The sequence below is a fragment of the Cryptomeria japonica genome, chromosome 6 (genome assembly GCF_030272615.1).
Source record: "Cryptomeria japonica chromosome 6, Sugi_1.0, whole genome shotgun sequence".
Lineage (NCBI taxonomy): Eukaryota > Viridiplantae > Streptophyta > Pinopsida > Cupressales > Cupressaceae > Cryptomeria > Cryptomeria japonica.
The window spans coordinates 12,645,400-12,661,505 of NC_081410.1; the positions used below are offsets into that span (position 1 = coordinate 12,645,400).

A 16,106-nucleotide genomic window follows, 5' to 3' on the forward strand; every position below is an offset into this window, starting at 1 on the left:
ATAAAAATTGAGACTTCAATAGAATTGTAAATGATCCATAACGATCAGGCTTGGGAACAGCCTGGAAGAACTAGCAATACAAAATTGCCAGTCTGATGAAAGAGGTGTCATCCAGTTTAATTGTGTGAGAGGTTGAACAGAGTCTGACTTTGCCTCTTCATTTCAAGGCAAGAAGACCTTTCAGTGCATGGTTAGGGATTTCTGACACAAAAATGAATACATGGATGGGGCAAATTTGAATATGGGAGGCATTTTTAGTGTTGAAGCAACTAGAAGAAGAATATCAGCTGGAAAGTGAAGTAGCAGATTTGACAGTAAGAAGGATGTTGTCCTCATTTTTGTTTTCAAAAATGAAGGACCATTACATAAAAAATTTATCAAATTTTTTTTTTCTCTATGACATGCTTCCCAAGGCAGAATTTTGCCTAATCCTTGGACTGGCTTAATCTTCAGTCCATCCTTGAACCATGTTTTGAATTTCGTCGCATTCTGAGTTCGTTTGCTATGTCTTTCCTTCAATTTCGGTTTTTTTCTCCTTGATTGTAGGTGGGAATTTTTCCTTGAATTGCAAGTTTTAATGATTTCCTTTGTTTTGGTCTTTGTAGGGAAATTTTTGGCTAATTACAAGTGCACTTTATTGAAAAAAGAACTTGTAACTTACCTTTTATTTCCCCCTTGATGCCTTTTGGCGTTTTAAGTTATGATAGGGATTTTTTGGATAAGTTACAAGTTAATTTTAAATTGCATATTTATAAATAACTTGTAATTCTTTTCTAAAACCCCTATTTTAATGTCTTTTGCTTGTAATAGGGATTTTAAACCCCTATTAAATGTGTTAAGTTATTAAAACTTGTTGAAGGAATTTTATTTTCCCCTTACAAGTAATTTGTAACTTGCACATCTCTCTCCAAAACCCGATTTTTCCTAGAAATGAAATAAAGTGACATTTAAAACTTGCTATTTTGCCAAAAAAACCCGATTTTCTCCTTAAAGTGCAAATTGGGGAATTTTAAACTTGTAATTGCATTTCCAAAACCCGATTTTGCCTTGTTGAGAGAAAAGAGACATTTTAAACTTGCTATATGGGAAATAAAACCCGATTTTCCTCTCCTAAGCCAATTTTGCCACAAATTCTTCCCAATTTTTTGTGGAGAAATTCAAGGAGTAAGGAGGCGATATTGTTGCAAGGCGATTTATGTGAGTTGAAGAACACGTTGCATTTGTTTTGGTAAATGATTCAACCCTTGTTTTCTGCAAAACCATTTTCACGTGATTCCTTGAACCCACATTTTGGGGGATTCAAACTATACAAAGTGGCAATCTCTTAGGTCGTTTTGCCTTCCTTCACCTAGGCGTTGAAGTTGGAGGGAGATTTGACCACTTCTTGTGACATTTAACTTGCATTTGGTGCGCCACGTTTTGCTGCTTATGGCGTTTTAGTAAAAACGTGGCAAGGGTTTTTGAATACGGTTTATTCTCTATATAAGAGCTATCCTTTCTTCTTTCAAAGACTAATCATCTTTTGAAGAGGCATTTTCAGTTTGAAGCAAAGTATGGTTTCTTTCCTTTCTTTGTTTCATTTTCTTGTTTTCTTGTTTTCTTGTTTTTCCTTTCTAGTTGTAAATTTGTGTATATATTTATTTTGCTCCAAAAATCGGTTTTGTGAGAGAGATTTTCCCCTTTGAAAAACAATTTTTGAATTGCATTGTTCTTCCCCATTTTCCCTCTTTACTTATATTTGGGATTTTAAATCCTGATTACAAGTTGGATGAAAATAATTGTTCTTCCCTTACAGTTAAAAGACTTTAACCATTTTTGGTTGAAATTTCAAATTGCAAAGATGAAAATATCCATCCTTCCAAAATCGGGTTTTTAGAACCGGAATGCATGTCCAAAGTTCTTCCCTTTTTCATGAAAATGGCATTCCCAAAATCTTCCCATTTTTATCCATCCATATCGCCTATATCTGTACTTTCCGTTCACGTCATTTCCCACAAGTCTAATTCTCATTTTTCACTCATTTCTCCATTTACCGTTTTGCAAGTATACTTGCATTCGGGTTTTAAAAATCCGATTGTATGTATGCTCTTCCCAACTTGTATACTTGCAAAAATTTCCCCAAGATCCGAAATTGGTCAAAATCAAGATTCCTAGCAGTCCCATTTATTTCCCATCTTTCTCTCACAAAATTGTGAAGTGCAAGAGTTGGAGTTCTTCCCATTTGAAGAAGGAAAAATGTTAGTTGCAGTTGATTATGATGTTGCCTTAGCACTTTTAAGTCTTCATCGCAGTATACTAGGTTGTCCTTCAATGTCAGATTTGTCGTCATCTCCAATTCCAAAGAAGATGAAGTATAAATATGACAAGTATCAGAATGAAGTTTCACCTTCGCAAGTCTCTTCTCCTTTGGATCGCATAAAAGATACGTAGATCGGGCATGTAGACATGTCAGAATTTGTCAAGAGGGTAGAGGATCCGCAGGATAGCAATATGCAGTGGTTGTTGGACAGCCATATTCATCATGCATCTTCTTTCCCAGTGGCTGCCTTAGAACCTGAATTTGTCTTTGCTTGCGCTCATCACTTTGACAGGGACACGAGAACCATCTGAAATGATGATGGTGAGGCAATAATCCGCCTTGATGCTGATACCATTGAGAAAGTCTTCAAAATACCACCAGCACCTGTTTATATGGAGATTTCCAAAGGTAGTGCAACTGAGTACTATGTGAGAAAGGAGAAGGACTGCAAACATCATATTAACAGGTGCATTCATGAGCCACGAGCTGCCTTCTCAAGATGGGCTAAGCTGTACCGCTGTGACTTCAAGTGGGAAATTGGAGATATCATAACTCTCCTCAACAGGATGATGGGTCCTGAACACTCCAATGTTTTTGAACCCTGGATGTATCAGTTTACCATGTTCATAAGGCAATCCCATCATATATCATGGGGAGAAGTCATTAGCGATGCTTTTTGTGAACAACTTGTAGCAGTCCCTTCCACCATGACTTTCTACATGAACTCATATTTGGTGTACTTGGTAGCGTCACTTAGACATTTTCCTGGTCTTTCTACCAAGGGTGATTGCTCGCTTATACCAGTATGGGAATATTATGATCAGTTGCCTTTGAGACCCAACAGACTGCATTTCAGAAGAGTTCAAGATGCATTCTTCGGCTACTTTATGTGCCAGTTTGAGAAGACTCTAAAGAACAGAAGGCTATCAGATGAGGCATGGGAAAGAGTGAATGAGTATGGGTGCTTGTTTCTTCAATTCCCGACCTTTACCTATATGAGAGTCGGTTGCTACAGTGGGCAACTGTACATGCTTCCTAGATACTCAACTGATAAAATCATTCTTATGGAGTTGGGAAGATAGATCATGGTTGTGCACGCTCATCAATCTGTCAGACATAAGGTTGGAATGGGGATTTCCACAACAAACCCATTAAAAATTGGCCGGTATTCTCTTGTCACATCCGTAAAAGCCAAGGCCATGGAGACTAAAATGCAGGAAATTAAATTCAAAAGGTTTAAGTCCAAGGCAGATTTTGACTACCGGGGTATGAAGGAAAAGATCAAAAAGTCCTTCATGCATGTGCATTGTATTGAGGATATCTGGGTAGATCTCCAAACAAAAGTAGAGGTTCTCAAGATGGATTACTGTAGGCTTACTGTTGAGCAGGTTATTGATTTGAACTTGGTGGATATTCCACAAGGGATGATTGATGATGGGCATGTACTTGATCCTGAATATATTTCACGAAGGGTTGAGGAAGCTCCACTTCCTTTAATCCAATGGTCACACAAGGAGTCCACATCCATTCTTAAGAGATTTCAGCCTATCTTGGCTAACACCAACGCTTGGCTAAAAAGTAATGGTGTTAGACTCATTAAAATCAAGGTTGGAAAAGAAGATGACTTTACGGGACCTCTTGGACGTAGGTATGAGATTCAGGTTGACAACAATGAAGGTGCATCATCTTCAGGCACAAGGATCAAATTGCAGGTTAGTCGGGCAACAATACTTCCTCCTATAGAGGCAACAGTTCGTGGGAAAGAGAAGTCTCGGCTTCACATTCATGTGATTGATCCTGATGATCCAGAAGGACAACAATCAGACGATGCTCCTAGATTGATAGCTTCAGAATCACCTCATGAGATTCCTTCTTCAGTCTCTATGGAGTTGCCTCTATCTCCTCCTGACATAGTGGTGGAGGAGTCTCCTCAGAATGTCGTCCCCATTTCAGCAGTTGAGCTCTCTATTGATCATCAACAAGAGAGTCTGCTGGAAATCTTCGAGGATACTCCTGCATACATTCATCTATCGGAGATTGATACCTCTACTTCCAGCTTTGAGGAGTTCATGAAGCAGACTTCATGTCCTTCGGGAGCAAACCATGGTTGCTATTTAGACGGATACTTCCCCCAGGGTGACCACAGTTGTTCAAACAAAAACTGCTTCTCCTCTGCTCATAGCTGTTACTGAAGGAGAGTTGATGGCTTCATGTTTTAGTTCTTTTACTCCAAAAAGGAAGAAGCAAGAAATCTCACCTGATGCCTTTGATTATTAGCAAATGAAACAATCTAGGCCCAAGGTTGCTAAAAAGGCCAAGACTATCTCCAAAGTAACTATTGATAGCAACAAGATGAAGGTAGCTGAAATTGTTGAACCTTTAGCAGATAAGCCACTTGAAGAGATGTCAGCTGCTGATTACAAGGTCACAAGGGTGGAATTGGGTAAGCAAATGCATGAGGTGGTTAAACATGATGCCCAGTATTCTGTAGCTTCACTAGTGCAGCAGTATGATGAACTTCTGGCAAAGAAAGATAAGCTAGAAGAAGAAAACCGGCAACTTGTGGCAGTTGTTCATAAAATTACAAAACCTGTTGTTGAAGGGAGTAATCCCACAAGTTCTTCCGGTTCCCAAGAATCAATTCGTGGAGTTGAAAGGGCTGCTCAGAAAGTACAAGCATTGGATTCCTGGGTTGATCAGCTTCATGATCTATGTGCACAAGTGATGAAAGACATTTTTCAGATGATGTCTAAGTTGGAGACCATTGAAGAGAAATTGAATCTGGAAAGTGTTGAAGGCAATTTGACAATTTGGCGCACCATGCCCCAATGACAGTTGAGTGTTCTTCAGGAGCATGCCATTATCCCTTCCAGGGTCATGTACTTGGAATTCAAAGAGCTTCTGGAAAATAAGGCCCTTGTTCTTAAATCCCTCATTGAGGAGATTGATGATGCAATGAGATTGCGGGGGGAAGTTTTCCAAGGCATTGTTTCCCATTGTGAGAAGGCCTCTTGCAACATAATGAGTCAGGATGGAGAGCTGATACCAGAAGAAGAAGTTCTTGCAGATCTACAGATGAGGATTCATAATGAATGGAGGAGTGAACAATTCTCAGCTGCTTCAATTCAAGTTTTGATGAAACACCAAATCTTTTTGCATGAAATTCAGTCCATCTTGGAGAAGAACAACTCTATGCTCCTCCGATGCCATGATACCATCGTAAAGACCACGGTTGTTGCCAAGAACACCCACGAACCGAATCTTGATGAGCTGCAAACGATCATCCAGAAGTTCGAAGGATTCATGTCTTCACATACTGCAACTTAAGTGTTTTTCAACACTTAGTTGCGTTTTTCCAAAATTGTAATTTCTTAGTTTTAGTTTTTCTTTTGACAAGTTACATGTAAAAACCCCTTTTTGTAAATTGCAAGTTAAGTTATTACTTGCACTTTTGTAATTACATGAAAGGCAACTAGAGGTTGTTTTCAGTTAGGACTGTAGTTGGAATAAGTCATGGTTAGTTATTGAATAAGTCTTGGTGGTTGAGAGAATTTCTCAAGTCAGTTGGGATCCTCTCACCTTTTTCTTATGACTTCTCTCTTATAAATATTTGAGGGGGTCTATTGTAATTTTTATCTTATAGAAAGCAAGCAAAAACTCTGCCAAGTTTGTAGCAAAGAAGTCTTTAAGCTTTTATGTGTAAATTGAAGAATTGAAAGGAATAGAAGAAAATTGCTCAAGCTTTGAGTCTTTGTGCTACATTCTTGAGTTTGTGTTCCATATTTCCTTTTTTGCAAGTGTTTCTTTGAGAACTTAATCAAATCCGATTTGCAATCTTTGAGCTACAAATATTGGAGATTAACTTGGTTAAAGTAGAAGTTCTATTGGGAAAGAGGTGTAAGACTTTGTGCTTACACTTGTTCTTAAATAGAGTTTAGAAGCAATTAGATTTTTATAAGAAAAAGTTGTGAGTCTTTGAGCTCACACTTGTTCTTGCCGTCTTGGTAGGAAGAATAAGATATTTCAGTCTTTGTGCTGTTATAATTTGTTCTTAATAGAGTTAGTATAGAAAAGGGTAGATAGGACTTCACATAATCAAGACTTTGAGCTCGATATTGTTGTCCCATCCCGAAGGAAGTGACGGAAGTCTTTGTGCTTTCAGGAAACTTCATTTCCTTTCTCTCATTTCATTTTGAAAGTTGTTACTGCTGTTTTATATCAAATCGCTATCACTTTTTTGTGAAGAGAAAAGGATATTGTCTTTCTTAAAAGAAAAAGAAAGACTGCTGTCCCATCCCATTTTATTTTTAAAGTTATAGTTAGATAGGGGGAGCCTTCCCTTAATTAGGAGAGTTTTACTCACACACTGTGGTTGAAACCACAATTTTGTATATTCCCCCGAGTGTACAAAATTTTCAACCAACAAAGGACATATAAAAGTTGTATCTCTTATCTTTGTACTTGTTTGTTCTAAGTGATTATAATCAGGTCGATGAGCAATTGCCACTACCAACTAGTTTTTTCCCCATCCTGTGGTAATCCAGGATAAACTTTTTGTGCTGTGTTGCAAAAGTTCTTTATTTTCAGTTCCAAACAACATTTTAGACCTCTAATTAGCTGTCATTTGGGAAATTCAAGTAGCTTAGTAATATAGGCATGAAGTTTGCATATTTCTACTATAAAATAGAGAAATTAAGGATCACTAACACTAAAAATAATGTAATGCATACTTTTCACAGAATTTTGCAAAAAAATATACGTGTATCATTTTAGTCCATACTGTTCTGCACTGTTTCTGTACAGCCTGCTGTTTTGATATATTTCAGATTCCCTTTGCCTAATGGCCCTTGAACACCATCAACAGGGTCAGTCCTTAATGACAGTTTTTCCCTTTAGTTGGTCCATGCACATGCACTTGTCAATTGTGTTGGAATTTACAAAAGTCTCAAAATTTGACCCTTCGACAACCATTGATTTCTTCTCCAAATGAATTGATTTAACATATCCTCACGTTGTCTTCCTTAGTCTGATTTAGCATGCCCTCACCTAGTGCTTCCTTGCTTTAACACCAAATGTCAGAAGAAGGAATTCACAGAGTTTGAGAAGATGCATGGTATTTATTATTTTTAGGGCAAGTTAAATTGGTGGTTATCACTCACATTGTGTAAGTTTCCTTTTAGACATAACTAATGTGTTATTATGACATCATTGACACAAGCAATGAATGTCCTTGTATACAAAGGATAGTCTAACATTATATTATATCTAATAGAGTGCAAAATGCTTTAAAATATTAATTTGAATTAATACACAATTAAAAGTGGTTTCTTGGGCATATAATGACGACATTTTTTACTGCAATAATGCCCTTTCCTCTCATCTGGCCATTTGGTATATTCAAAGAATGCATTCAATTAAAAGAGTCATCTGCTAATATCCTTATTTGCAAGTACTTGCACTGCTGCTTCCTAAACCATATGGGATAAATATAATGGGCAGAATGACCTACAAAGTGACATTATTAATAAAAAATTAACAGTTGGAAATATCATCCTATGATATAAGAAGATAACAAAGAAGGAATATTCATCTTCTTTGTTTTTGTTTTTGCCTAATCTCTCTCTATACAAGTATAATTAATTCAAACATTCTTTATTTGAATTTGTTGTAGACAACTCGAATTTTTGCTCCCTGGGAAAGGCACAAGGATGGCAAGTTAGAAATATCATGGCATGAAATTGCTCGTCCACAAGTCCATGGTCATGATATAAACTGTATGGCTATTATAAAAGGAGAAGGAAACCATCGTTATGTTAGTGGAGCGGATGAAAAAGTTGGAAGGGTCTTTGAGGCCCCACTATCATTTCTACAGACTTTGCAGCACACTGCCTGGGGACATTTGGGAAAGCAAGATGTTAACAATGAAGACATCCAAATTTTGGGTGCCAATATGTCTGCACTTGGATTATCTCAAAAGCCTATCTATGTTCATGGTAATTTTGCTGATCTCACTTCTCTCATTTAATCAATTTCTAATAATCATATTACAGTGGCCAAGTTTGCACTTTTATATGTGTGATCTCTTGATATTTACTTGTGGTATATGACAGTGGCTAATGTCTTGTATATTTTCTTTATTGAATGTATTTTCTTGCCTTATTTCGTATTCTTGTTGTATAGTGTGGAGGTTGAGCTGTTCTTTAATTGCACAGAATTGAAAAATGAATTAATTTGAATTTATTTCTAGCTGTTCAATTTCAAGAAAAATAATGAAACTTTGTTGGAACTAATTAATGAGGCAATATCTGTGACATCCATGGATTTAGATGGCCACGTGTTATAATGTTTATGGTGTTAAGCCTGTGCTTTATGAGAAGCGTTTAACCGATGTAGGACCTTCGAACAATCTAGACTAGACTCTATAAATAGTTATTTCATTTCATAGTATTCTCTCATATATGTTCTTGCGCATCCTAAATGGTGCATAATGCACAATGAACTGATTAGACCTTGGCAGAGGACATTTGACAAATAAGAGGAACTTTATAACCCAATTTGTGATGTCTTTTGTAGTTGAGGACCTGAGGTTTCATAATAATCAATTATTACAAAAAGAAATTGTCATTTTGGGAATTGTTTGAACACCATACTCTATTGGATCAGTAAATAGCTAAAGAGGATACATATTCAGATTGAAATCTGCTGCAAAATAGCACAGTCAGTTCTAGTACATTATATCTAATCGAGGACCATGACTAGGAAGATGAGCACCAGAATTGGAGACTCTTTCTTGGTGGACCTGATAAAGCTACAGGCCTGAAATTTTAAATTTTTTGGTTTGTTTTTTGGGTGGAACATTAAAAAGTAGAAATTTTAAGGGTTTAATTTTGTATGAACTTAAGTTCTGAATGAATGAAGTGTTCCTACGCTAAATCTGTGTGGTGAGATTAATAAATTCAATTTAGAAGTGTTTGGAATTTCAATTATTATGCATTGGATTGGCACTCAGCTCTCTAAATATGTATAAATGGGTTATCCTAAGCCACTATCTGAGAGATTTATCAGGTTGGTAAACTGTATAATTTAACAGATTTGAAGAAAGTTGATAAGTAGGAGGTATTTTCCACAGCAAGTCAAACTATGATATTGCTATCAGGGTTCAACTGTGTACTTTTTTGAGTCAAACTCATTGACCCATATTTCATGAGTAGTGGTTCACAAGAACCCATCTCTCATGAGAATGAATGGTCCACTTAGCACTCATTGCATCTAGGTGATGCTCACAGGGGTGAAGCATTGGGCCTTCCTGGGAGGTCACCCATCCCATTGAAGAAAGTTGTCATGACCCCTTTTTTAATAAACTTATATTTGTGAACCATGTTGGAACTCAAATCTGTAATGCAATTTTTTTCGAGTCCCATCCCTTCTTTGTGTCTTAATCCTTTTAAGCCCATTTTATAACAATCCAAGATTGTCTAAGTGGGTTTTCTGCAAGTCAAAATGTCTTACTGTTACCCTCTGCCATCTTCCATGTGCTAACGTGTTGATTAGCAATGTCTCGAGCCTCATTTTGAATGTCATTTCCAAAAGTCCTTTGGTCTCTTATTTGTAGTGGATTGTTCTTCGAGAGTGTAAAATTCCTTAATTATTTTTTAGACATTTATCCTTTTTTATTAACGTCTTTTCTATTATAACCAGTGAGATTTGGCAGAACAATGAATAGCATTCAAGCAGGGATAATTCTCTTTCACATAATTTCAATTTCCTTCCTACCTGCTGTTACTTCAGTAATTTACAGAACTAGGTATTCATACTTGCTGTTACTTCAGTAATTGACAAAACTGGGTATTCATTAATAAAACATATGTATACGTAGTGCACCTGTTAACTGCTCTGTACTGTTGATGCTATGCTTGTACTGTTGACCATCGAAGAATGGATTCGCTGTGAGTATAAGGAAAACCAGACCTCCTCAATTATGTGTTGCTTGCACAGTCAGTCCCTACCACGTTCACAATGCTTTCATTTCTGCTGCTCCACGGTGTGGTATCTCTGCTACATTGATGTTCTCCTTCTGCTGATATTTCCGCTACACTGGAATATGTCACGTCTCTTACCCACGGGCGTCGCTGCCTACGCGTTTGCAAGGGAGGACGGAAAACACCCGATATCGAGTCTTGTATTACATGAACGGGAATTGGTTCGTATGCATCTGCTATGCTCGGTATTATGAATCTCTGCTATGCTACGTGAGTCTTGTGTTCAGAATGCAGAGGTTCGTTGATGTGTGGAGTTCCCGTGTTCCAGTAACTTCGTGTGGATGATACGATAGACACCGCTCTCTGCGATTTCACCATGTATGCATTCCGCTGCACTGTATGATTTGAGTTTGCAAATGTACGTTCTCCGCAGGTTTCATAGGGACTTTATTATAGAACATCCGATGGTTTCTCCTCCTGTTAGACCAATAGGCCAGTCTAAGAGACTGACGAAAGGCTAAAGCAATTCTGGAGTGTATATTAACACTCGCAGACCTCCTATAAACTCTTTCACGATTTGTTTTATCAAAAACTCCCCGTCACCTCATCACGGGTGCTGCCCATTTTATTATCATCAGTTGGTTATGAATCCCGTTAAAAATCCTATAATAGTTAGGATTAATTGTGGAGTTAAACAAATACATATAAATAAAAGACATTCTTGATAATATTAATTATTTATATAAATGAACGGGAGAATTTATATAAAATAATTAATATATTTTTATACTATCGTCAATCAAATATTAGGGGACATGACAGAGAGTGAAAAAAAAGGGGTGGCTCTCTACCACAACATTGGGATTAGGTGGGGGCATAGGGGGCTTCATTCCTTTTGATATTCTCTTTGCTAAATGATGATTTGCTCTATGGCTTTCTATTTCATCTGTTTGGTCTTGCTCACTAATATATGCTATCACTTGCTCCCATGGCACAGGTACACCATTCTTCTCAAGGCAAGCTTTGATGCCTAGTCTAGGAATTCCACACAAATAGGTTTTCACCTGACTAATGGAACTTGAATAATTGACCACATCCTCAGCAAATCCAAATATAATCCCCAACAGCTGGAGACAATTGTATCATATTAAAATACTTCCAAAAACAAGAACCCTGATCTGTTTTGAATTTAGGTTGTCTTGTGGAGCTAGAAGTAGCATTCCTTCCACTATAATTCCTACAGCCCGTTCAAAACAAATAAAAACAAAAAAATAGATATATAAAACTTTGCTCCATAAAATTTTAAGTATAGTGATACATTCATAGAAAAATGAAAGGAAAGTAAAGCAAGAGAGTTTGTTTCATGTAGGAGAAATTTAAAAAAAAAACTTACCTTATTTAAAAAGAGTTATTCTATGATCGTTTTGGCAGTTAATGGACAATTGGACATGCATAGGAACAGCAATGCAATTGTTGTGGAACTTTCAATGATCAATCATCAACTCAATTTGTTGAAAGACAAGCAAGAATGGAAGTTCAGCCTTTTGGAATGGTATTTGCCTTTTGCACTAAAAATGAGCTACAGTGAGTTTGTTTTAGTGTTTGAAATGCTCTAGATAACACTTTTAAGGTTAGGAATTTATTTTAGGGCTACTGGGGCAAAGTCAAAGGTGAAAAATTGAAAAAAAGCGAAAAGGAATTTATAATTCCCTCCAAAGAGTGATGGGTTCGCTGCGTTCTGTCTGGATCCTCCTCAGTTTCATCCAACTCCTCCTGTCTGTGCCTTGTTGGAACCTATAAGGGAACTAGACCAAACCATGGACCTGGCTAGTCTCTGGTCAAAAAGTGAACCCAGCAACTTAGAAAGAAAGCAATAACTCGTACTCTAGAGTTGGCTACACCTGATTTCACGAAGTATTTTGTCCTTGAACGTAATGTTTTTAATAAGGACCTTGGAGCTGTTCTATTGCAAGATGAACACCCTATTGGATTTGCAAGCGAGATTTTTTCTAGTCAAGATTTAGCCAAATCAACTTATGAAAAATAAATGTTGGCTATCCTTCATGCAGCTCAGAAATGGAGGTAGAACTTGCTTAAACATCATTTAAAGGTCAAAATAGACCATACCATTTTAAGTCATTTCTTGAATTAGCATGTTTCTTCTGAAAAACAAGAAAAATGGACTGAAAAAATGTAAGGTATGATTTCAAAATACTACACAAGAAAGTCAAGGAGAAGATTGTTGCAGATGCACTTTCATGATAACAGGAGGAGCTGTTCAATCTGCATGCAGCTACATCCATTGATGGTCAACTCTTAATCTGTGAAGAAAATATCCTCTGTTATAAATTCTGTTTCTTATTATTTTAATTTCCAATTCTTCATTAAAGAAGTTCATTCTAGTAGCATATTATTCTTCTCCAATTGCTGGCCATTTGAGCTTCATTGAAACATATCATTAATTCAAATTCTCTTTTGTTTGGCATCATGTAAGATCTGATATTGGCAACAGCTGGGAATGTATTGCAGTGGATTTCATAATAGGATTGGCACATTTTGACAGCAAACATGCTATGCTTGTGCTGGTAAACCAGCTCACTAAATACAGCCATTTATTGGCCATCTCCTCCACCTCGAATTCAAGTCCAGTTGCAGAGATGTCCACAAACTTCATGGCTGTCCAAGGGTCATTGTGTTTGATTGTGATCCCAAATTCACTTGTAATTTTTGGAAGAAATTTTTCCAATCTCAATGCACTCAACTTGCTAAGAGGCAATGAACAATTGCTTTGAGGGTTATCTTCTATGTTTGTGGAAAACAAGCAATCCCAATGGATTGAGCAGCTACCCCTAGAATAGTCGTGGTATAACATAACTTACTACACAGCCCACCAAAATAACTCGTTTTGAAGCCCTCTATGGGTATTTTCTACTAATGATTGTTAGTTATCTTCTAGATTCCTCCAAGGTCCAAGTTCTGAAGAGCACACAGTTATACTGAGAGGGGGGGTGAATCAATATAACAACCAATTTAAACTTTTTCAACTTCAATCACAAGTGTATAACTTATCTCATTAACATATTCATTGCATACCAACATTCATATGTGATCTAACGAATATGAACACAAGTGAACACAAGATATATACGTGGAAACCCTTACGGGAGAAAACCACGGTAAATCAATGCTTTTATATATTTCTTCTTTTACAATGTTTCGTAGGCACCAACCCCTAAGTTTGTTTGTGAGCACCAACCTACTTCACATAAATCTGATTTCCCACCTTGAAAATGTTGCTATAACAACAGATGATGGACAATTGCAAACTCTTTAAATCTGCATATACATCATATAAATCTATCTCAAATCTGCACTTTTAATCATATCCTTTTCATAATCTGAAACAATCTTCTCATGTATTAGTTCTCTTTGAACCTGGTGTATATTTAAGCATCTGCCTGTTTTGCACATTCTCATCTTATATTTATTACACACACCATATCCACAATTTTTTCTTTAACTTTCCCACAAACTCTTCTCTGTCTTTGAGATAATCTGATCACACTATCCTCTAGTAATCTGTAACATATTTCATTATAGTCTTCTTCTCAAATCAGAATTCAATACTCATGTAATCAACACTTCACAAATCTGATCTAGCACTATATTTTATATATTACAATTTCAGCATCATATTTTTACGCTTAAACATTCAGCACATATATGCAGCAGTATCCTCCTTTATACTTTCGATTATTTTCACAGTATTAACTTTTTCATTTTAAACTTCACACACACTCACTACCAGTTTTTACTTTCCCCCGAATCAAATCTATATATATTTGCACTAATCATCATACCTTTTTGCAAAGATACTTCATTTAAGAGTCACGTCCCTTTGAAAGAATCTTTCATTATTCTTTAATGATTATTAACTATTCTTTGCCCGATCGCACTCTTCCAAGAATAAAATATAAATCCTTTTCTTAATTGCAACATGTATTAAGAAGAAATGACATTCATCGCACCTTTCTAAAGCATCACTAATAAACAAATTGCATCATTTAGAGAATTATTTTCTTCTTAACTAATCACGTGTCTTGATTTTCCTCATGTAATCGCTTCTTCATAATTTTTAATTCTTTAAGAAATCGCATGAAGTTGTCTTTTTCATGTTTTTGTGCATTACCAATCGCTCATATCATTTTTTATTTTGAACTCTTAACTCAGAATCACTGCATTAATATCTCATCATACATGTTGACCTTCAACAAATAATTTATTAGTTTTGATAACATTCCCTTCACAAAACCACACTTATGAAGTCCCTCTTTATTATTTATTTTTTCTGTGGCTTCAATATGTAATAAAACTTTTATGAAATCCTTTGACCAAGCCAAACAAGAGTCGGCGAACAATGTATTCCTTAATATATCGCTCCTTGATATTATAAAGTCACCATACATGTTATGAATTTGCTCACCTGGCATGGAATCGATAAGCTTTGTTTTGATAAATTACCGCCACACATTGATACTTATAATCACTGTTCTTTTATTTACTTTTGTTTCAAACACAGTCAATGTCGTTGAAAAGTCGGCCATCTTCAAAAGTAACTTGCCCATAAAATTTGTTTGGTTTTCTTAAGGAAGTTGTCTATTACCTTAATCACTTTTATGAAGTCGACCACCGTGCTTTCTTTAATATATCGCTGCATCTCAGTTGCTGTGTTGTATAATCGCTGCATACAACTTTACCACATTTTTCATGTCTAAAACTCACAGCAACACCGTTACGTTTCCAGCAAACACACAAAGATGTGGACGATATACCAAGGCTCCACATCAGTCTTATACTCAAGTCGACTGTTATTTGTCGAAAGTCGTTCTCTTAATTTTGTATAAACTTTCTGTAATGTCCCCACTCTAGCAGATTGACCAAGTATATGTGCGTTAGCCTAGCTCTACATGGTCCCGAGGGCTAACGAAGGGTTTAAAGGGATCCTGGAGTGTTTTGGCCTAGTCATTTCCAGTTTGGGCCAAAACGAAGTTGATTTACTTAGTTTCAGGCATACTTACTATTTTAGTAAGTCAGTAGGACACAACGGGGACTAGTTTTGGTGATTGGATTTGATACTCCTTGGCAAGAGCTTTCCGACGAGCTATCACTCACGCTATTCGGAGTCCGATTGCTAATATATTTTAATGCCTGAAGTTTTATTAAAGTAACATTTAATTTAATTGTAAAATATTAAAGTGTTACTTTAATATTTATTTTATGGAGATATGTGTAAATCAAAGGGGCAACCAAGGGAGACATAAGTGAATATTTTAATATGTTTTATATTGAACATGTTTTATTCCACATTGCTTGAGTGAGTTGGGTCGCCCTTGGAGAAAGAATAAAAGGGAGCTTTTGTGGCTTCATTGGGCAAGTGGAATATGAGAAGAATTTGGTGTGTGAGTTGCAGATCCGTTCTTGGCATTAGAGGATGTCTATCCTCTCTTGTGACATTCTAGACGTCATTCCCTTGGGGCTTGGCCTTTGGAATCCTTTGCTATCAGCTTCATTTACAGGCAGATTGGGTGTTTTTCCAGCTACAAGCAGCAGCATTATTTGGTTGCATTTCCAGCTACAGGCCGCGACACTATTCACGCGGGTACTATTCACGCGGGTACTATTCACGCGGCACTATTCACGCGGGTACTATTCACCTGGCACTATTCACGCGGCACTATTCATGCAGCACTATTCATGTTACTGTAGCAGCAGAATTAGAAATTTTGGTTGGAACATTATGTCAAAATGCTGGAGTATTTAGTGAGTTG

The 16,106-nt window shown here is 36.7% G+C and overlaps 1 protein-coding gene across 4 annotated transcripts in view; it reads left to right on the forward strand.

Moving 5' to 3' along the window:
• The window catches only part of LOC131069738 (elongator complex protein 2), a 123,187-nt gene that overhangs the window by 74,338 nt on the left and 32,743 nt on the right, over positions 1 to 16,106 (forward strand). For all 4 annotated transcript variants that reach the window (XM_058005290.2, XM_058005286.2, XM_058005279.2 and 1 more), the window contains one exon: positions 7,971 to 8,292. In XM_058005290.2, the coding sequence (XP_057861273.2) occupies positions 7,971 to 8,292 (322 nt within the window). The remainder of the gene's footprint in view (positions 1 to 7,970; positions 8,293 to 16,106) is intronic.